The sequence below is a fragment of the Archocentrus centrarchus genome, chromosome 16 (genome assembly GCF_007364275.1).
Source record: "Archocentrus centrarchus isolate MPI-CPG fArcCen1 chromosome 16, fArcCen1, whole genome shotgun sequence".
NCBI lineage: Eukaryota > Metazoa > Chordata > Actinopteri > Cichliformes > Cichlidae > Archocentrus > Archocentrus centrarchus.
The window spans coordinates 36,071,558-36,094,037 of NC_044361.1; the positions used below are offsets into that span (position 1 = coordinate 36,071,558).

Consider the following 22,480-nt stretch of genomic DNA (forward strand, 5'->3'; position numbering starts at 1 on the left):
ACAATGTGATGATGCATCAATCAGCTATGTGTAATATTAAAGGTGTAACTCAGTGACAAATGCACCGATGTGATTATAAAAACACTGGCTCTAGATAATGATTGCAGAGGCAGCAGGTATCCTTCTCAAACAAAGTCTACCAGCTAATTATCATTAGTCTGGAGAAATGCCACTCACAATTAATAACACAAGGTTCACCTGGGTGCTATCAGTGAAAGAAAAAAAATAAAATACATGGCTGCCTTTCATATTAATACCTGCAGAGTGGGGGCATTTCATTACATAATATAGGTTTAGAAGATTAAGTTGGCTGGTACACCAAGTTCCCGGCCCCTCCAGTCCACAGTGAGAGGTCAGGCTAGTTTAATGCTGCTGCTGCTGCAGCTGCCAGCAGGCCTAAGATAATCTTACTGTCTTAAAAACAGTGTAATGAGATTATTGTGGTGGGCTGCTGATATAACCATGCTGAAAACAAACAAACAATTTGAGCCAAACATGAAAACTTTATCACCATGGAGCACCACGGTAATATCAGGCTGTGTGCCTCTGCGTCCACTGTGGGATATCATTCATTATACATATCTGCATATTATACTTAAAGTTAATAAAACCCTCACTGTAACTACTTTTGATCAGCTTTCTGAGCTGCTACTATGGAGATTATTAAAAGAAAATAAATAAAGTGGTAGATTTTTGTCATTTAAAGCAGCACACAGAAGCATTTTTCCATAATTCATAAGGGTCTGAGAGCCTGAACACCAGGAAAACATGTATGCCAATATAAGCCTTACAAATACAATGAACTGCATAATAACCACTAAGAATGCATTTATATGCAGATGTGATCAGAAGTTCACAGACGCCCATCTTGAGCATGAATGTCGCAGTAATTTTAGGCTTTTAATGGTTTGTGTGAACGGATCGTTTTCCAGGCTGGAACGATTGTACGGCATACATCTTTAATGACAAAACACAAACAAACCAAGATGTGGTTGCACAAGTTTGTTTTGTATTTTCTCTAAACCACACTGTCAGAATTATAGGCTCACTTTAATCTTTTAATAAGTGCTGCTGAAGGTCCTACAATCTCTCTTAACTTGACAAGGCCAGGGCCTGGGAACTTACTGTCAGTGGTCATGACTGAATACAACAATAAAAATAAAAAATGATTGAATACAACTGGTAACAGCATGAAAAGGATTTCTTTGACAGCACTCACTGGATTGACCAACACTCGTAACAATGGGAAAGTCCAAGGGAAGGGCAACTGTAGATTTACACAAGGTGGGAAGGTCTCTGAGCCATTTCTAGACAACAGCAGAATCCAAGATTATCAGTTCAAACAATTATATGTAAGTACAAGTTATTCAGATGTGTCACCACTCTGCCAAGGCCTGGAAGAAGACCCAAACTTCCACCCTGAGAGGAAAATGGTTCAGATGTTCAGGAATAACCTGAGAACCACCAAGACTCAACCCTGCCATGAACTGGAAACTGCTGCAACACCAGCATCATTGTCCACGGTGAGACAAAGACTGAGCTATTTGACCACAATGACAAGAGGTGGATTTGAAGGTGTAGAGGAGCACTGCACCAACCATCAAGCATGGTGGTGGCAGCATCATGGTCTGGGGCTGTTCTGCTATCAGTGGTACTGGCATATTGAATGATGTGGATAAAATAATGGAGGAGCACAGCCTCCAAATTTGAAGTGAAGTTGAAGAATTAACAGTTAGATAGTTGAAATTTGGACACAATCAGGTGTTCCAACAGGACAATGATCACACACACACACACACACACACACACACACACACACACACACACACACACACACACACACACACACACACACACACAGCAGGCTAATATCATGGAATGGTGTTCCCAAAAGCCCGACTTCAACCATATTGCTGACTACACTTAAAAGCCAGGTCTGAAACCAAGCAAGTTAAATTAACTCATTTAAATGAACCAATTAACAAAGAAGAGTGGTCAAATATCCAGCCAGAATTATGTCAGAAGATTGTTGATGGCTACCATAAACGTCTGGTCCAGGTGTAATTTGTTAAAGGGACATTTAACAAAATATTAGTGGGGATGTATTTATATATTTGAGCGTGTATAATTTTTATACACACTTTTTGACTCTGAATTTATTTTAGATTTTCTTTAAACCACACAATCATGTGCACCCAACTCTAGTTTTTTTTTTAAGTCATCAAATATGTATGCTGTACAATAATTCCACCCTGGAAAAAGAAATCATCAGAATCCCCAAATTACCACAACATTCATACCTAAGATGAGTGTACGTAAACTTCTGATCACAACTGCACATTGGCTTAATAATCTGCCTTAGCTGACACTCATGTTTTACCAATGTGACTGAGCGATATTTATCTGTCACATCCCCCATCACTCTGAATTGGATAAGGCAAATTCATTTTCCAAAATAATAATAATTAAAGCTGGAAGCAGCGATGGTAGGGCCCTATAGGACGATATTCACCAACATGATCGTTGGTGAATTCAGTCTGAAGACCTTGGTGATGTTAACTTGCAAAGCTTTTGAGTTTTCATTGAAGGGCATGTCTGCAGACAAATTTAGATCATTCACCACAGGACAGTAAATCGTTCTCTCTCAAATGTACATTTACCAGCCTGACCTTCACATGCTGGATGAGAGTCCAAGTCTGCAGGTGGCTATGTGCAAACATTAGGCCACATTCATAGTGCCACCCAGTAACAACAGGAAATCAGCAGTAGGTGATAATCATCATGAAGTTTTCATTGTGGCTCTCATGCATAATATACAGCAGCATGATGTATAATAAGTGAGTGCTCTCCACCACCACCTAGTGGTTGCAGGAAGTGATCTTTTGTGGAATCCAGGGCTTTAGACATAATCGCAGCACAACACGATGAGCACCGAGGTGCGAGGCACCCATCATCACTGCTAGCAACTTTAATTGACTTGATTGTTGTTGGAACTATAGATTTTTTCCAAGTTGTGAAAATCACTTAGTGGATAGGATACATACATGATACTGCACTGATGGTTCAGGTCAGTCCAGGAGGTCTTATACATACACAATACAGGCCACACACACACACACACACACACACAACCATGGTGATTAGTTTTCCAATTTCCCAACTTAAATAACACAGAATGATGAGCCCGCTCCTGTACTATGGCATTAAGCTGTGATCACGTCTCCTGTCTTTTCAGGACCTTTGTAAGCAGACACACCTCAGAGACGCTGCTCTGTTTGCTCGGCTGCTCTGAAATGAGTCGATTATAACAGACAGACCTGCGACTCTGAAAGAAAGTCTGCTTCTGTGGCAGGCTGGCCAGTTGCCTGGTTACTGCTCACTGATGTGTGTAAACCCTGTATAGTAATTACCCAGGTATCATAGCACTGCTGCTGGAAAGCGACGCAGCGATGCCCTGCCGCCTGCCCAAACCCACCCCCGTAACAGAGATATGAGGAGCTGACTTTGATTTGAACCCTCGACTCTGAATCAGCCTGCTCTTATTAAAGAGATAATGGCCGACTTAAGAGGAGCAATATGAAAATTTTGATAAGAAAAAAACCGTGATCTGTCTGTACTAACAGAGTGGGTTAGGGGCTCTCTTCTCCTGGAGGTAGCCATGTTTATAATGTAAGCACTCACAGACCTGTCAAAGTGCTTTTCCAAAAGCCAATATATTGGTTGTGCACACATAACTATTGTGATTAGTTTTTCTATTTGTCAATAAACCACACGTATGTGTATTCATGTGCAGCTGTTCCTTGATACGCTTAACATTATACAGGCTGGCTCTCATTATTCCTGTTGTGCCATCTCTTTAATAGCCTGTTTGCTCAATTCTAGGAAATGTGCTGCATGGCAGCAGGCAGGAACGTGCTTTGATGTACAATCAGCTTAGGTTCAACACACACACACACACACACACACACACACACACACACACACACACACACACACGTTTTGTCCTCAGCCAATCGTTTTCCCTCTTCACTCTCAGACCTGTCAGTCCTTCCCTCGACCCCTTCCTTCCTGCTTTTCCATCTTCTTCCTTCTGTTTCCACATTCACTCATTTTATCTCAGCTTTGATCCAAGCCTGCAGGCCTGCGGTGAGCACTGAGACAAAAGCACATACAAGAATATGCATGACACTCCTAACTGATGTCAGGATAGACTGCACATATACAACCATTGCAAAGCAAAGGTTAAAGCCAAACATAAGCTGTGAGCTGCTCTGGTTTCTCTCTGTGTTTGCAAAAGAAGCATCTCACCTCCTCTCCTTGTGCAGGTGAGGGAGGCGGGATCCAAGTAACAGAACATCACCTCCAGGTCCAGACAGCTACAAAAAGTCATGTTCATTTCTACTCAGCCCGGAAGACACTTTGAAGGAGGAGAGGATGGATTAGAGGCGGCATGCTCCAAGTGTGATTCCCCAACAGCTCCCTGCAGTCTTAAATTAAGCAAAGCCTAAAGTAAGGACACAGCGTGCTTCCCATAAAGACACCGTATGAGAGCAGTGAGAATCAAAATGTAATGTGTGTCCTGAAGCTGACAAACAAAGGTCATGATAAAAAGGTCACAATAAAAGTGATTTTTAAAAAAAAATAAAAAAAAAACCCCACTTGGCATCATAAATGGGAACACAGATCCTCCTTTGGGCTGGAGGGAAGATCAGAGACGCTGCTCCTCTGAGGAGGATTAAAGCAAGCCCTTTCAGATTTGATGCACATATCGTATGACCATTTATATTGCCCTGACTCAGGCAAAAGGTCAGCAGGTCACCAAAAACATTTATCCTAAAAGGGCAATTCATGTCAGAGACACATTTACTGAAAAAGCAGTCACAACAGGACGAAGGCGGAGACCACCCTCACTAACCTGAGCCTTCCTATCAGAGGGAGACATCAGTGATAACACACAGGAGCAAATGTGAGGGAAGACTGGAGTTTACTTTTCTCGACAGACTGCGGGACACACACACACACACACGTACACACGTACAAAATTTTTCAGTCCTATTAAAGGAGATCCATCTGCTCATTTGATTATCATTATATTCTTTGTCTCAACTAGGTAAGCGCTGCTTATTTTTAGTGGTCCTTATACTCAGTCTACAGACTATTACAGGGATCCTCAACTCCAGGCCTCGAGGGCCGGTGTCCTGCAGGTTTCAGATGTGTCCCTGATCCAACACACCTGAGTCAAATGGCTGAATCACCTCCTCAGTATGCAGTCAAGTTCTCCAGAGTCTTGCTAATGACTTCTATATTTGACTCAGGTGTGTTGGATCAGGGACACATCTGAAACCTGATGTACCAGTGAAGCGGGGGGGGGGGGGGGGGGGGGGGGGGCTTAAACCTGCATCCTCCAGGTGTTTAGAAGTTTATGGGGGAATGACCCTCAGTCCCTCGCTCTATGACCTCAGTGAACACCATCCTGAGTTCATGGTTCCGGTTGCTAGTTTCAAGTCACACTGAATGCAACATGATATTCATTTTGTATATTATGGCCTCCATAGTCAGAGGAGGATTAATGAGTGTATGCCCAGTGGCTACTGACGTCTGACTGACGAGTGCTAAGCTAAGACAGGCTTCCCCTAAAACTGCCATCTGCCCTCATCCCCTAGCTGGCGCAGGGGCAGATGGCAGCCCCTCCCTGGAGGTCTGCTCCTGTTAAAGGAGAGTTCTTCATCCCCCCTGTTGCCCAGTGCATGCTCATAGAGGATTATGGGATCATTTTCTCAAATACTGCAGGGTCTTTAATTTTCAAGAAATATTGCTTTATGATGTCATTGTAAACCAGCTCCATAAGAATGAACTGACATCGAAATTAATAGAAATGGAGCTAAATGGCTAAAATAATTACTTAAACCTGCTAATATGTCTGAAGTGAAATAAGACAACTCATCCGTGTGTGTAAGAAGCAACCTTTGGTTACTGCTGTGAGGAGGCTGATACTCATTTCATGCACAGAGCTCATGAAAATCAGAAATCTCTCAAATTATTAGAAGTTTAAGGATTTCCAATACAGAAATGTCCAACTTCTGTAGAGTATGTTCACTACACACTCACACACTCAGTGCTCGGTCGGGGCTTCTGTAGCATGAATTACTGCATCAATGCAACATGGTGTGGAGATGAGTGTGTGGCACTGCTGAGGTGTCACTGAAGTCCAGGTTGCTTCGATACCTGCCTTCAGCTCGCCTGTATTTTTGGCTGAGTGTTTCTCATCATGCTCTTGATGATACAGGTCAGGTGAGTTGGCTGGACAGTCATGCACAGTAATGACAGTCAGCAAACCATCTGGCAGAAGCTCTGGCACTGTAGGCAGCTGTTCTGCTCTGCTAGGAAAGGAAATCAGCACCTCCATAAAGCTCATCTGCAGACAGAAGCGTGAAGTGCTCCAAAGTCTCCTGGCACACGGCTGCATTGACTTTGTATTTGATAAAAAACAGCGGAACAACCACCAGCAGCACCAGCAGATGATACGGCATCACTCTGGTCTTGAAACATCAGATTGGCTGCTTCTCCACCTTTCCCCCTGACTCTACTTTACCTTCACCTGAGAAAAAGGACTTTGGACCTCTGAGAAACAGTCCAGTTCTTTGTCTCCTCAGTCCAGGTAAGAGGTTTCTGCTTCAGGAGTGGTTTGATACTAGGAGAGCACTCTAACGGTGGCTCTTGTTGCACTGACACCGGCCTCAGTCTGCTCATTGTGAAGGTCACAAGTTCATGAGTCAAATATTACAGCCGAGTGTGGATGACTCAGTTCACCTGATTTCATTTGGATTTCCTAATTATGAGCATATACTGCATAAGAGGCACACATTACCGCCTCAGTTCTCTGACTTTCAATGTAAACAGCAGATACAATAACCGTGACCAATCATCTTTCCTAATAGTGTCTCTTTGGACAAAAGACATCTGCCACAGCCAATGAGGAAGCAAGGCTAAAACAACTCCATCTCTCTCTCACTACGAGCACGCCCAGCAAAAGCTGAAATAAACCCCGGCTTACCCTGACAGCTGCTGGAAGACAAATATCACCCCAAAGAGCAACTTCTCAGTCAGCTGCAGAGTTTTCAGCTGCATGTGCCGACCGCAGTCAGTCAAACATGCAGACGATCGATACGACCCAGTTTCTGCTTCAGCATCAGCAGAGAGATGCTGTACAGTGAGCTACAGTAGACTTTAAAGAGCATTTTATAGTCTCAGGCAGCAACCAGACAGAATAATCATCCCTCAGGGGGCTGCACAAACAGACAATTGTTTTCTTTATGAATGTCCTAAATGAAAAAATTATCTGTGCTGTACCGCTCCCACCCCTATTTACTATATCCTCACCATTTCCCTCTTTGTGCTCTAAGCCGTTTCCTCTGGAGGCATGAGGTGTGCTCGGCTGTGCTGTTTGAACAGAGCGCAGAGGGAAGGGGAGTGGGCTGATGTTAATGGTAACAGAGACAGACTCGGGAGAAGAGGAATCTGCAGTGGGAATGCTCCATTCAGCATGCACACAAAAGCTCAAACAATGATAGGCTGAATACACACAGTATGAACTTCATTTATGCGCACACACAGACACACAAACACACTGTGTCCCTCAGACCTCTGTGTGGTTCTGCTTTGGGCTGTGGCTCCATCTAGTGGGCAAAAATCAGCATCAGGCACAGCGACAAACAGGGCTGAGCCCACACTTCAATTCAAGAGAGTTCATCCCTGCTACAGCAACTAAACACTGAACATGAATGCTGTAAGAACATTCCTGTATCCAATAATTACCACGATATCTGCAAAAACTAAAAACATGAATAATTCTACGTGCTGAATTTATGTTATCAGTATTTAATTTTTAGATCACAGGTATCATCCATCCACAACTATATTTAACTATATTGGGGTGGCTGTGGCTCAGGAGGTAGAGCCACAGCCACCTACTAACCGGAAGGATGGCGGTTCGATTCCTGGCTGCTCCGGGCTGCATGCCAAAGCATCCTTGGGCAAGATACTGAACCCCAAGTTGACACAAGCGTGGAAGTGTGAATGTTAGACAGTAAGCACTTAGCTTAGTTTCATATGGAAGTGCTTTTATGAATGGGTGAATGCAAACGTGTTGTATAAGTGCTTTGAGGGCTCAGATACAGCAGAAAAACACTATATAAGAACTCGTCCATTTACCTTTTAACGTATTAGACAGGAACTGAGAATACAGCATTTTCAAAATAGGCACATTATACTGGCCCATCATCACAAGAAGATATGAATGTCAAACCCCAACCGGTCACAGCAGATGACTGCCCCTCCCTGAGCCTGGTGCTGCTGGAGGTTTCTTCCTGTTAAGAGAGTTTTTCCTTCCCACTGTCACCACAGGCTTGCTCACAGGGGGTCGTTTTAACTGGTGGGTTTTCTGTGTAATTAGCGTAGGGTCTTTACCTACAACGTAAAGCACCTTGAGGTGACTGTTGTGATTTGGCGCTATATAAATAAAACTGGATTTGTTACGACCTGGCTCCCTTGGAAGACCACTACAAACGAGGGAGCAGAAGAGCAAAAAGTGGGGAGCCCTGCAGAGCTGACCTCATACACGCCTTTATCCACACCTCATCAGGTGCAGATAATCAGCAATTAGCAGCACCTGAAACTGTGACTGCCACTACAGAGAATGCAGGGATTGCAGAAGGCCGCAGCAAACTGAAAAAACTGTTTTTAATGTGACGATTAACATTAAAAATGACTGCATTCCATTCGGATGTGTTTGTCCTACTATTGGCCGTGCATACTCACTGCGCTGGGCTTGGCACAGTCACATGTTGCGTACAGTGTTAACTGTTAAATGTGTTGTGGCTCAAACAGAACAGCAGAGTTGCTGAAGTGTAGCTCTGCTCAGAGGAGGAGACAAAGACTTTCAGGAGACAGATCATAGAGCACTGAATCATATTTAACCTCGCTTACATAGATTAATTACTGATTAGTGGAGATAAGTGGATGTTGTCTGCCGAAGAGGTAAACAGGTTAAGGCATAACCTTTGACTAGTTCTTTAGAATAGAATAGAATAGAATAGAATAGAATGCCTTTTTTGCATTATACAGAATGCACAATGAGATTTTACACTTTAATACTTTATAACTTTCTTAAAGTTTGTTTTGAGTGAGGAGTGGGTGTAGTTGAGGATCTGATGGCCAACACGGATTAAAAAACAAAACCCTTTTCATTCATTCACTCATTCATTCTCCTTATGGATTGGTTCCTTTTTTGGAGTTTCTTATATTGATCAGCCAGTTTTGTGTGTGTATGACGTGTGCATGAATTACCTCGATAGCCACAATCCACAGTATGAGCTGTGTGTCTGACTCGGGGAAGTAGGCTCTGACTTGTGGTGACAGGCCGATCAGCGCACAGTTGGTCACAACAGCTATCACACTCATGGCCTCAAAGGCGAGCTGCACAGGGAGGCAGGCAGACAGCAGCAGTCAGGGACAAATGGAAAACATGTCACAGAGTCAGTGATTTGCTGCTGTTAACAGAGCAGCTCTGTATGAATTAGGATAGCATGTTTAAAAAAAAAACTAATAAATACTTAACAAATAAATAATTTGTCCCCTATAACGGACAGTGTACCCCAATAACTCGTCTGAAGGGAGTCAAAGACTGAAATAAGGATGTGAAGGATATTTGTGGCCTTTATTGGTCTAAGGTTCTTCAATAACGAACCTTTGCTTCGGTCTGTGCCTTTAAAATAAAAAACAACAAAATCACCGGTTTAAACTTTTCCCCAAACAGCAGCAACTACCTCCAAACTCTCCCACAGCAGTCTCACTCAGGTTAGCCGTCCTCAGGTCGCTCACCTGCCAAACTCCGATGTTTGCAGCTGGATCAGAGAAGGGCCGTTTGAACACTTGACACATCTTGAAGGCATCAGAGTAAACCTCAGTGATGTTGTTTAACACCACGAGGACGGCAGCCAGAGGGAAGACGCAGGAGAACAGACTGACGTAACCAAACAGCAGGAAGAGCTCCAGGTAGTCATCAAATGTGCCCTGAGCAGCAATGAGAGCACAGACAGACGTACAGCCACAAATGAAAGGACGCTGAAGGGGACATCATTCAGATCTCTGAATAAAGACCACGCGTACTGACCAAGTACGTGCTCATGTCAGCCTCAAGCCGGACCTGCTCTGGCAGAGGGAGCTCTTTGCCCTCGAGAATTCTTCTCTTCTGGACTTTACGAATCATCTTTTTGTTGCGTCTCCTCTGCAGCCAGTAGGGCAAGAAGGCCTCCATGAACTGATTCAAGATCTGACTGGTGATCAACAAGGTCGCCAGACTCTGGAAAGAGCACAGGAAACACAAATACTGGGGCTGAGGCAAAGGGGGCAGAGAGACACAGAGAAAACGGGGAGAGAGGCAGACTTACGTGTCTCAGCAGCGCCATGTCCTGCATGACAAAGGCGATGTAGAACAGTGATGCGAAACAGTTGAAGAAGTTGAACTAAACAGAAAAGAGTGGGGACAGTTATGATCAGTGAGGTGGTGATCAGAAAGGCTGCACTCTGATCAGTAAATCACAGTGTTATGGAAAACTGTGGAAAACTATGGATAAGTCGTTTCTACTCACCACTAATACTTTGAGGACCAAGTGATTCTGATACGAAGACTCGAGCCTGTGATTTTCTACAGGGTGGGAAACGTGATGCACGTCAGCGACAAATCATCAAATCTTTAAAAATTCTCACTGGATAAAAATCTTTTGTCTAAAGTCTGGACCCCATGGACAAACCCTGAGCTTTCTTACCTGAAATGCTTTGACAGGCATTGCTTAGCTGGACTGAACTGGGTGATAGAACAGTCAATGTATTTGCCTTAAGAAGGACCTAAAGTTGTTTCCATTGTATACCTTATATTCATATAATCATCAGGGACTTTTGTAATTTAACACGTCTTTTTCTATGCTGTTAAATCAGTGTATGTGGTATGAGGAAGTTACTTTTTTTTGACATTTCGCTAACTCCTCTTAATTGGAGGGGGAAGCGAAATGTCAAAAAAGTAACTTAAAGGGCCAAATTGTCATATTTTTGACATCCAATCGCGGACCAGAAGTAAGGGGCGGGGCCGGATGCAGCCCACGGTCCACGAGTCTGAGACCCCCGATTTAAAGGCTCTCTAAACTTTTATGTTTACATCATTTTTACCATCATGTGACAGTGCTGCAGTTCATCACAGAAAACGTGTTTGCACACGGGGGGGGGGGGGGGGGGTGCCATCTGCTGAAATCATGTGAGGAGGCTGGGGTTGTTCCTTAAAGGTTCCCCTTTAAGGACATCGAGGGGGGGGGGCTTTCTGTTTGCCCGGATGTGGTTTATATGCTGCTGCATCTCATTAACCTCTGTCAGCGCTCTCCTTCAGGTTGACGTTTGTCACATTTTTTAGCTGTAATCTCTCTTCCTGTTAGAAACAGTTCTTCCTCTCCACTGTCTCCAGGTTCTTGCTCACAGAGGATCACCTGATCGTTGGGGTTTCTCTCTAATATTGTTTGGTTATCTTACAACAGGGGTTTTGTGTGTTTAGCTTCATTTGCATTTAATGAGAGCTATACTGTATTCTCTTGTTGTACAACTAAGATCCCATGAACAGCAACTGAATGCTATGATTGAATAAACTCCAAATCTCCTATACTTGTCATAACTCTGTGAAACATACCTGTAATTCCTAAACATTTAATGTAACTTCTTTGTTAGAGAGAGAAACTGTGAGAATGGACCATAATGAAAAACCCACTCACCCCAGTTAGTGAGGAACTCGGCAGCGTATCTGTAGATGAGGTTCATGGCCTCTATGACCACAGCATAGATGACACTGGGGATGAAGAGCAGGATTTCTGTCCAGAATGTGGGGTCCTCATCATAGACGGACAGCGCCCACCCCTCCATCTGGAAGTAGATCATCATGACGTAGAGGGACAGGTAGAGGCAGACCAGGACGAAGGGCAGAGACACGAGGTAGATGCGCAGATGCCTCTTGGAGGTGGGGTAGATGGGCTCTTCACGTCCCGTCACAGGGTTGAACCCAAGCACGCCGTGAAAGCCCGGTCGAGGTTCTTCAAAGGCCTTTTTCATGCACAGTGTGCCCCAGCGGTAGGCTAGTGAGGCACTGTGACGCTTCCATAACTGGTGGGCAAAAAAAGTGCAAGTCATGGCATTTGTAATTTTTTCTCATCATAAGCAGGTGCTGCAGTTGAACTTTGGGCTTCTGAGAGGCTTGAAAAGATTCCCTTCACACTGAAGGCCTGAACAGTCAGTGCTGCTGCCACCAGCATCCAGCTCCAGATGTGCTTTGGAGCACATTTACTCATCATCTATCTGGTAGCGGTATCTTTTCTGTTTGGGCTTGGAGGATACCTGATTTACCGTGAAATCAAGAAAACCTGGACGGCAGTTCGACATCTGCAGAGGCTGCCGACCCAGGTGGATGGGCTGACCAGAATGGTACAGACTCAGACTCAAAGCCTGATGAACCTGAGCCGTAGACTTGGGGAGTAGCAGGTGAGAGGGGTTCGATCTGGAGATAAGGTACGGTTCTGCTCAGTGAGGACGGTAACTAATGAATTTGGATTATTGGATTTATTGAATGGTTTCCCAGTGAGACTGAAGGCTGTTGAAAAAACAAGCAGCCTGTTCCAAAACAACACCTGCATTATCAGAATTCGGCTCCCTAGCCGGCCTTGGCTGGCAATCATATCTCTCCAGAACTATGTGTGAAGGCCGCTATCCCCCTCAGCCCTCTCTGTGATTTGTGAAGCTGGATCTGGTGTACCAAGGCTGCTGATGAACTTCCATCACTATCAGCAAACTGTTTGCCTGGGAGCTGGCATCTGGGCTCCACAATGCCCCCACCCTCTCGTCTCCGTCTGCGTCCCCTCCTGACCCTGACCCTACCCACCATACTGCTATCCCGGCTTTATATGTGCAATATGCTTTTTGCTGAGGTGTTTTTTGGAACCTCGTAAGGTGTTCTTTATGAACACAGTATGAGATGATTTTTTTGAACCTAACTATCCCAATGTATCTCTTTCTGTCTCTCTGCTAAAGGTAGCGCCGTTGTGAAACGGTTGCATGACCTCAGACATCTGTCCCCCCCTGTCTGTGTTATGTTTTTGTTTTGGATGGATGTTCTGTTAACTGCAATTTCCCCATTTGTGGGACTAATAAAGGCATTCTTGATTCTTGATCATTCCCCAATTTACATGTGTACCATATTTTCAGGGTGATGAACTTGGAGCCTAGACACCAAACTGTATTCTGCTGCTGTCTTAAATCCCTTCACAGACAATCACAGAGTATTCTGGCTCATTTGTGAGTGAAAGCAGCCTCCATACCTCCAGGATAACTGTGCACCAGATCACGTTGAACACAGCAAAGACGATGTATTTGTCGTAGTTCTCCCAGTCAAACAGATAGTAAGGCAACCCAATGAGGGCCATCGGCAGCAGAGCAAAGGTGAAGTACTCCAGGAAGCCAAAGTAGAGAGCCTGGCCCTCACCGTAATAGTGTCTGATGTCATCTGAGGAGGTGAAAAAGACAGCAGAGACACAAAGTTAGAAAATCAAGAGGTACAGAGACCCATTGTTGAAGTGTGCATCCTACATAATGTGGACTATTTGTGCTATTCTCCCAATAATGGCACAGCTCCCACTTACCCAGAGGCTGAAGGGACAGTTTCACTTTTTTATACCAGGAAAAACAAAGTCTCTTGAGTTCTTCTTTTTCATGCAGAGGAAACATTTGGATCAAGATTCCTTTGGACAGCAGTCTGCGAACTAAGGTGCAAGTAAAAAAAACAAGCACGTTACTTTGTTTCATTTTCCCCAGTTAGCTCATTTTGGTGTCTCTGTTATAATAAAGTACAGTGATGATGAAACAGGAACTTCTTTACTCAAAGCTGTGACTTATCTGGAAGATTTTCCACAGATTTTTTGGGGCAGTATGAAAATATTCTGGCTGCATTTATATCCTTCACTTCTGTTTGTCTCAACTCACTTTCCCAACTAAATAAACATGCAGCCTCATTTTGTAAAACAAGGCCAGAGGAACAATAGCTGGGAGCGGCCCCATTCTGCACAATGCACCGACTGTTAGCAATAATTGCTATTGTCCAATATGCAGCAGCTAAATACAAGTACATGAAAGCGCTATCATTTCATCTGCCATTTCTGAGTGCATCATTTGTCAAAAAATAATTACATTCTACTTTAACATGATTTGTCAAACACAGGCGTTGAATAGAGGCAGCCTATCTTCACTGCAAGTTCATTGCTTCCTTATCTCTCTTTGGGACTCTTTCACTACATTTGCATATTTATTGTTTCCATACTGCAGCCACAGAGAGAGCAAGACAGGAGGGGTGTATGTGTGTGTGTGTGTGGGGGGTGCTACAGAGGCATTGGTGGGGGACACAGGCTGGGTTCAGTCTGCTAGCATTACTACTACAAAAACTCTCTAAATCAGCTGTCAGTTAGCATGAATGCACCACAGCAGCTGTGCAAAACAGTCTAATCTGACTATCATCTAATAAAACTTTACTCTGCAGTGGCTGTTGTGGCTAATACTGTTATAAACTGGTCTTTCGGATAGTTCAAATATAGACAGCAACACTTCATCATATGTTTCATCAGCGTTGGGGAGGGATGAGTGAGAATCTAAAGTGGGGCTCTCTGTCCATCAGACCAAATGAAAACAGTAAATGTAGTCAGATTTAAATGAAACATTTTAAGGGTTTTAGTTTTACTCTCAGTAGTACAGGGTATTTTATTCTGGGATGTCTACAAGTACTAATATATAAGAGTTTCCTGGAAATTAAGCTGGTAAATTTACAGTACTGTGATGTACTAGAAGTTGATGGATGGATAAAGTAACCTGGTGAAACAGGTTTGTCTGCTCCTGTGAGTGACACACATCAGCGAGCTGATCAGCGAGAAGCTCATCTGAACCAGACTGAGCTGTGAACACAGACTCACTGATAGATTTCCCAGGGTAGAGCTTGGCCTGGGCGTATCCTGGTACATGGGTCTCATCTCTGGCTCGCAGTGTGTCCAGCTCATGCTTGATGATGCACTGACACTCAGCCGTACTGAGGAAGCTGTCTCCATCCCCTGGAGAGACACAGCAGACAGTAACACTCACAACAAAGACACGTGCTCACAGGCTGTCACAGCGAGGGCAGTCAATCAAACTGAGCTGACCGTCATCACAGCTGACCCTCGGTTTGAAATTAGTGTTGAAGAATCAAATGATGCATCGAATGCCTCCTTTTTCTGTCTGAGTTACCATGGAAAGCTGCTAAATATGGTTATGATAGCAGTCACATCTGACTGGGGTCAAAAGTTTTATCAAACCAGCCAACACACACAAACAAAAAAAAGCCTGGCTATGTTGGACCTGCTCTGTAGAGCACTGCTGTGGGCTGGAAGAACTCACTGCTGATCAGACTGTGGGTTACTGTGGGCTGCTGTTTCCCTGATAAACACTTATTATTGTAAAAGAGGTGATTTTTAATATTCTGACATCATCTAATCAGCATTGGGGGGGGGGGGGACGAAGTTGAATGAACAGGCTCTCAGCTTTAATAAATCAATACAGGGTTTGGTTATCATCACATTTAAACAAAAGAAACTGAACCAGTTAAATTAGGAAGTGTTATTTGATCCTGTTTAACCCCGTGCATCGTGCTGGCACAAAGAGGCTCTTCTAAAGCATAAACGTTCACTAACTAAACGACAGACGGTACCTGTAAAATCTTTGAAGTTGTGCTTGTTGGCGTAGGTGAAGGCCCGCATGGACCCATCATTGTACTCCTTAAAGAGGCCCAGACTCTCAGCACCACAGAGCAGCCTCTGCACTGAGGCCCCCACCAGAAACATGTTGGGGTTTTCCTTCTCCTCCGCCCCGACTCCAGGTCCCAGCTGCTCCACCAGCAGCTCAGCACCTGGGAGAAATGACAGGATCAATAATAGCACGCAATTGTTAATGAATTATTGTAGGGTCTTAACTTACAGCGTAAAGCACCCTGAGGCAGCTATTTGTTGTGATTTGGTGCTAAATTAATAAAACTGAACTGCACTGAATAAAAGATGAACTTCCACACCTCCATTCTGTTCCCGGTCTCTTATCCGGCTCAGCAGCCAGGCGATGGCCTCCTCCTTGGCGTCTGAGGTCAGCTCCAGCACCACCAGAGGGGTGAACCTGGAGCCGCTGCTGTCTACTGACGGCTCCCGCAGCATCGTCTCCCCCTCCCCGGACAACTGCGTGACATGAAAAGAAAACAGAAAGGTCGCCGTTGTCCTGATATCCTGCTGACTGTCAAATACAGCACAGTAGGAAGCACTTCCACCCACCAGCTTTGACCACCAAGACAGTTTCCATCAGTATACTGCAACCTGCTGCTGGGATTATTCATCAGGGACTTCTTTACAATTCTTCTTCTGTGCTGTTAAATCAGCTTATGCAGCTCACAGACCTACTGTTACAGTTTGAACTTAATGCAAACCTAAATGTGCAGAGGGAGCTGAAACTGAAGAACTGTGTGCTGGAAAGTACTGACTAAAAAATTAGGACCCATCCACATTGAACTTAAGACCAGTGTGAGAGTCTTTACAAATCTACTAATATATGATGCTTTAATAGATCTAATTCAAACTGTCACATTAAACTGATGTACACATGTACTGATATCATGTATGTCATTGTGCATGATGAGTACTTTAACTTTAGGTCCTTTAAGGACAAATGTGTTGCTAAAACATTAGCATATTTAAGGAAAAGTCATAATCCTACTCAGGTAAAGTATGAAAACATTAATATAGTCTGTTCTTGTGGTAGTAACGGGTCTTAAGACTTTTTGAGGACACTTAGATGGTCTGTTTTATCACTTTAGGGTCACTGGGGGCGCTGTTGTGTGCTATACCAAATTCAGAATGTGTGTATAAGATGGACTGTGTGAAATGCTGTTTGAATCATAGGGATGTTGACCCAGAACCGGTAAAGAAATCACAGTTAAAGCCACGGAAGGACTCAAACAGGTTTACACAAGGCGTGCCAAAGCCGCTGTCTGACCCGTGACCTCCCTGCATTAAAACGAAATACTCAGAACTGGTGGAATCAGTACTACTAGGTCTACTGCGGTACTCTAAGCATTACTGCGGGAGCCTGCATGTCTAAACTGTAAGGAGAGCAGGGCACATCCAGCGACAGAAACAGCTGAGCGACCTGCTGTACCCAAAGGGGGAGGGGCCTGTGGGGAAAGGAACCCTGACACGCAGACTGCCACTCCACAGGTTTGAGTATGTCTGCGTGTGTGTGTGTGTGTGTGTGTGTGTGTGTGTGTGTGTGTGTGTGTGTGTGTGTGTCGTGGCAGCACAACACTCACCCAGATGTTTGCAGGAAGCTGTTCTTGCTCGGGAACCGCGCTCAGCTCATCTGTCGTGAACAGTAAGAGCGAGTCTGAAGCCTGCTGCACCCCGCGGACCTCCACGTCACGGAGGGCAGGGAGCAGCAAACTTCAGCTGTCACACCCACCCGTGCTCCACTCCTGGCTGGGATCAGTGATCCCTCTGCGCTGGCTTTAGGCTTTACAAACGCCAGTTTCTCTTTAAATAGACTCAATTTTTGACTAACATGCAAGTGAATTTGGAGCGACGCACCAAAATATTAGCAACTTATAACAATTATATATATATATATATATATATATATATATATATATATATATATATATATATATATATATATATATATATAAAAATAGTAGTACACTTCCTGGGAAAAATTCAGGGAAGGTTGAACAAGAATGTGCTAAATTGATCCAAACCAAACAATATAAAGACAGCCTGAAAAGCCAGAGGAGCACATGTGCGCATGTCAGCTAATTAGTGCTAAATAACAGACTAATCAAAGACTAGAATTTCACTCAAACTGAAGCACAAATGTGTGTGCCGCACAGTAACCCGTGATATTAACCAGATAATTCAAAATGCTCCGAGAGACATAATAACAATGCTGAGCATAGGCTCCGCCCCCTGTGTCCCAGCACCTGTCAATCAGAGCAACTCCATTATCAGGCAGATGAGTTATCAAAAACCGACATAACCTTTCTAGTACTGTAAAGTAGGGCATTTTAACAGGAGAGTCTATGATGCAAATCAGATTTTCAGATTTATTATGTACAAATGGAAACCTGAGCCTGACTGTATGAGCACAGGTCAGGGTAGCACTGAAAACCATCTGATTCATGCTTTTATTTAAGAAAATGGAGCCATCATTGGCAGTGCTACAATACTCTGAAATATCAACATAATAAACTCTGAACACAGCACAGAAATCTGGGCCCCTCAACAGACAGCCTCAGTACCCCCCTGCCCCCACTCTCTTTAATTCCCTCTATTGTTGTATATCCAGCAAATACCACTGACAAACTGGTCAACCGGCCTAAATACCTGGACTGAAGAGATGTAAAAAGTCAGTGTAGGTTACTGAGCACATCTAGTGCCACTTTGGGATGACAAGCATTTTTAAACCTAAACACTGTAGCTGTCTGATGTGGTGCCACTTGTGAAACACTGCACATAAAGTGCTTTAAAATGCTACCATTGATGCAGGAAGCAGTCTCAGTTCTGTTTGTATTATCAATATTACTGTTGTTGTTGTTTTTGTCAGAACTGCAGACAGAAACAACCTTTTAATTCAAGGCTTTTCAAGGGCCTCCCTACGCTGGGGCTCAAAGAACTTAGAAAACATTGTCCCTCCAAAGCTTTACACACTCATCCCTGAGCGTCACTTTAGCATCATTTGTGTAAGGAAGTGCTCGACAGTAAAATCCAGCCAGAACACAGATCACTCACGTTATCATCCCTCACAGCACTGCTACTTTTAGACTTTTGTTCTCCTTAGTTTTTGACGTTTAACTGTCAGTCCCTGTTTGGTGACTTTCAGATGCTGAAATGACTCGGTCAGGTTCAGGAAAAGAGCCACACAGCTATGGCAGTGTCAAAATTGGTTTGTGAAGTCCTGTTCTCACAAATTGTTAGCCAATGAGAAGTCTGTGATAATCCTCCTGACACTCAGGATGAACAAAATTTACAAAATGGACTTAATGTTTCATTCAGTCTGATTACAGAGGTCAGGGCAGAGGGCCGTATCCCCCTGAACTCTCCAAAGAAAGTCCCACAGAGGTACCACCCTCTACTGGCAGCTAACGAGTAAATAAAACTGATATCAGCTGTGTTTCAACTAAACCTGAATTTATTTTGATTTTAAATTAGTGTTTTTTTGGCCTTATTAAGGTATGTGTTTGGTCACATTGTATTCTATATTCTTGAGCTCAAAATCATTCTACGCATTTAACATATCTGTTATAGGTTTCACCCTGAGACAGGCTGGCAACCTGTACAGGGTGTACCCTGTACCACCCTGCATGTTGAAAACTGACCTCAGTGGGGTACGTAATAAGTTACAAATGTGATGCCAAACAGTCTTGACCCAGCGTAACACTAATATTCCCCTCAGTACGATCCCATTGCCTTGAATAATTTAGGATTTTTTTCTTATTTGGTGGCCAATTATGTCGAGATATTACTGTTAGAGGTGCAAAAGTGAACTCCAACACCAAATGAAATGGCATTCAAACAGCACTGTTTCATTTTCACAGTCTCTCTCTCTGTAGTTCTGCAGGTCTTATGGGGACTGACTGGCTATGTACAAACTACTTAAAGGCTCCCTGTGGACCTTTAGCCATTTTCTATGACTGGCTGCATATTTTGTCCTGCATACACACACACACACACACACACACACACACACACACACACACACACACACACACACACACACACACACACACACACACACACACACACACACACACACACACACACAAAATGATGCAGTGCCCTATGCTATATGGCTGATCTACAGGTTGCAGTAATGGGTCATATAAGTGGCAATGAAGAAACAAAGGGAGGGGAGAAGAATGCAAGCACATAAACATGTTAACACTATTAGTTATAACCATTTGTCATCGATGATAACAGGTACCCTGAGCTTATGCTATTGGAACATGTGATTTTTGGCCTATGAACAGGGTTAGGGTAGTCAGGCTTAAAGGTTCGCAGTTTAACAGGTAACACTCGAACTTTCAACTGATCTCACACACCTCAACTTTTAGATATATCCATCCATCCGCTTTCTTCTGTGTGTGTGTGTGTGTGTGTGTGTGTGTGTGTGTGTGTGTGTGTGTGTGTATTAAATCACATCATTTTCACTCCAGCCTGTGCAGACGATTAATCAGCTTTAAGTGAGAACACCTGTGTAGGTGTGCAGAGCCTTGAATTAATGTTTTTTAAAATTCAAACGCCGTAACCTGTTAAATTTACTTATAATATCTTTCTGTTAGGGATTAGCATCGCTAAGTGCTTTCATTTTATAACACAGGTAAGCGCTGATGAAGGGAGGATTATTTCTGCTTTATTACTGAGCAGTGAAACATGTGCAGTTACAAAGCAAACCCCATCCTTCATGCTGACAATGTCACATTTTGTAAAAGAAAAAAATTAAGGCAGCTATGTTAGTATTTTACATCATCATTTTTGCTTCGTGATTAAACAAATATTGAAATGCAGTGTTTGTAACGTCTCTTTGTTCTCAGTGGCTTTCAGCAAGGAGCTCAGAGTCAGTAGTCACTGTGACTGCATTCTTGCTCTTGCTTTCATTTGGATGCTGCACGATTACACAAAATCCTGTAGGCAGTATAGAAGTCGTAGCCATTGTGACATCAGCCATTGCACAGTCCTGTTATGAAACCTGAAGCAAAGTGTTTTCCATCTCCGTCTTGGTGTTTTAAAACACGATGTGACAGCTGAGGCATGGATCTGACTGTGAGACTCAACGTGTCAATCACAAGTCATTACCCAATCCTCGATAATCTTCCTTTCTGACATGTCAATGACCAAAGTGTCATTTAATTCAAACTGACCAAAAGCAAGTGAAGGAGCCCATGAAATGATCTGGAAAGAGTTTCCAGAGGGCCGAGCCGCCCCTGCCGGCCCCACAGTCTTCTACAGGACCACAAGTCTTTTTGCAACAGCAGGGATCGCCCCCTGGTGGCCATTAAAAAGAATGCAGGTTTAAGATACTTCCACACCTACTGTTTATGGTGCAGATATGGATCACTTTCCTTAAAAGACAGTTTTTGTAATTACCCTCTGCAAATTTAACTAAAACCTTCACCACTACGGAGCAGCGTTTTACTAGGAAGTGTGCTGAAATGTCCTCAGATGTGTGACCCTGCTCTTTTAACTTTCGATTGTAACCAGGCGCCCCAAACAAATGTTAGACTGACTTGCTGCACACAAAAGTACAGCCGGGTCCAACTTCAGCTGCTAGCTCTTCAACACAAAACAGATGCTTTGGAGAAGTTATTCAGGTGATACCAAAAACTAACTATCCACCTGGATAGTGGATAAAACAGGCCCTTCTCACTGCTTTAATTATTTTTAATGGCCCCCATATGGTGATACCTCTGAGTGCCTTTCTAGAGTTCAATGGAAATATGGCCCTCTGTCCTGACCCCTGTAAACAAACGAAGTTTTTGGTTCAAATTGTCATCAATATCTAAGGAGGAGGTCATCGGAGGTCCAACTGTGAGTGTCTGCACCCCTCTGTGAAACATGGTGGAGGCTCTGCTTGGGCTGCAGTGGTGCTGTCCAAACTGATGGAATTATGAATGCCAAAAAGCACAGTCATCAGTCATTGATTGGCCTCCCCAGAGCCGGAAGATGATGCCACACTGCCAAAAGACAGAGACATCTTTGGGTGTCCTTCAAGAAGCCTGGAGAGTGATTCCTGCTGAAGAAAATGACAGCAAGCTGCCTCCGGGAGTTCAGGCTGTGCTGAAGGATAAAGGTGGTCACAGCAAACACTGACTCACACGCTGTACTTCCGCTTACCTCTGCACAGTAATCACTGCACCGATGTCCCACTTTCCTCGGAAAACATAAGGAAAGGAGGGGGCGGCTCAAGTACTACAAATTAAACTTTTTTCGACATTTATCTTTCACAGTACAGGTTAAATGTGCATGAATACCCATCTTCATCAAATTTAAGACTTGAACAATAAGTTTAGCACGATATAAATGATGTTAAGGATAGTTCCGAGCACTTCATGAGCTGCATGATTCCTCCACAAAGGAGAGCTGTCCGCTCACGAAAAGCACTCCGTGTTACATTTATGTGCCCAACTTATGTGTTACATTAACAACACATTGTAATTTAACTACTTACCAACACCCTCTGCTACACAGCGACGTTTAGATCTGACAGAAAGACCACTTCCGCAGTACTTCCGTTGGATGCGCTTGTTTTATGCAACAAAGAAGAAAGCCGACACTGCGGTGAGCGGGGA

The 22,480-nt window shown here is 43.7% G+C and overlaps 1 protein-coding gene across 3 annotated transcripts in view; it reads right to left on the bottom strand.

Moving 5' to 3' along the window:
- ano10a (anoctamin 10a) overlaps positions 1-22,476 on the bottom strand; it is a 36,058-nt gene extending 13,582 nt beyond the window's left edge. For 2 of the 3 annotated variants that reach the window (XM_030749893.1, XM_030749895.1), the window contains exons 1-13: positions 22,360-22,419; positions 17,453-17,502; positions 16,172-16,328; positions 15,815-16,012; positions 15,045-15,179; positions 13,728-13,847; positions 13,407-13,591; positions 11,814-12,198; positions 10,650-10,705; positions 10,449-10,523; positions 10,172-10,360; positions 9,880-10,071; positions 9,346-9,474 (exon numbers count right to left, since the gene is read on the bottom strand). In XM_030749893.1, coding sequence (XP_030605753.1) covers positions 9,346-9,474; positions 9,880-10,071; positions 10,172-10,360; positions 10,449-10,523; positions 10,650-10,705; positions 11,814-12,198; positions 13,407-13,591; positions 13,728-13,847; positions 15,045-15,179; positions 15,815-16,012; positions 16,172-16,307 — 1,800 coding nt within the window. In that variant the 5' untranslated portion in view covers positions 16,308-16,328; positions 17,453-17,502; positions 22,360-22,419. Of the gene's footprint in view, positions 1-9,345; positions 9,475-9,879; positions 10,072-10,171; positions 10,361-10,448; positions 10,524-10,649; positions 10,706-11,813; positions 12,199-13,406; positions 13,592-13,727; positions 13,848-15,044; positions 15,180-15,814; positions 16,013-16,171; positions 16,329-17,452; positions 17,503-22,359 lie in introns of all 3 variants that reach the window. The other variant, XM_030749894.1, reaches the window with a different exon arrangement.
- Between the last annotated feature and the right edge of the window lie 4 nt (positions 22,477-22,480).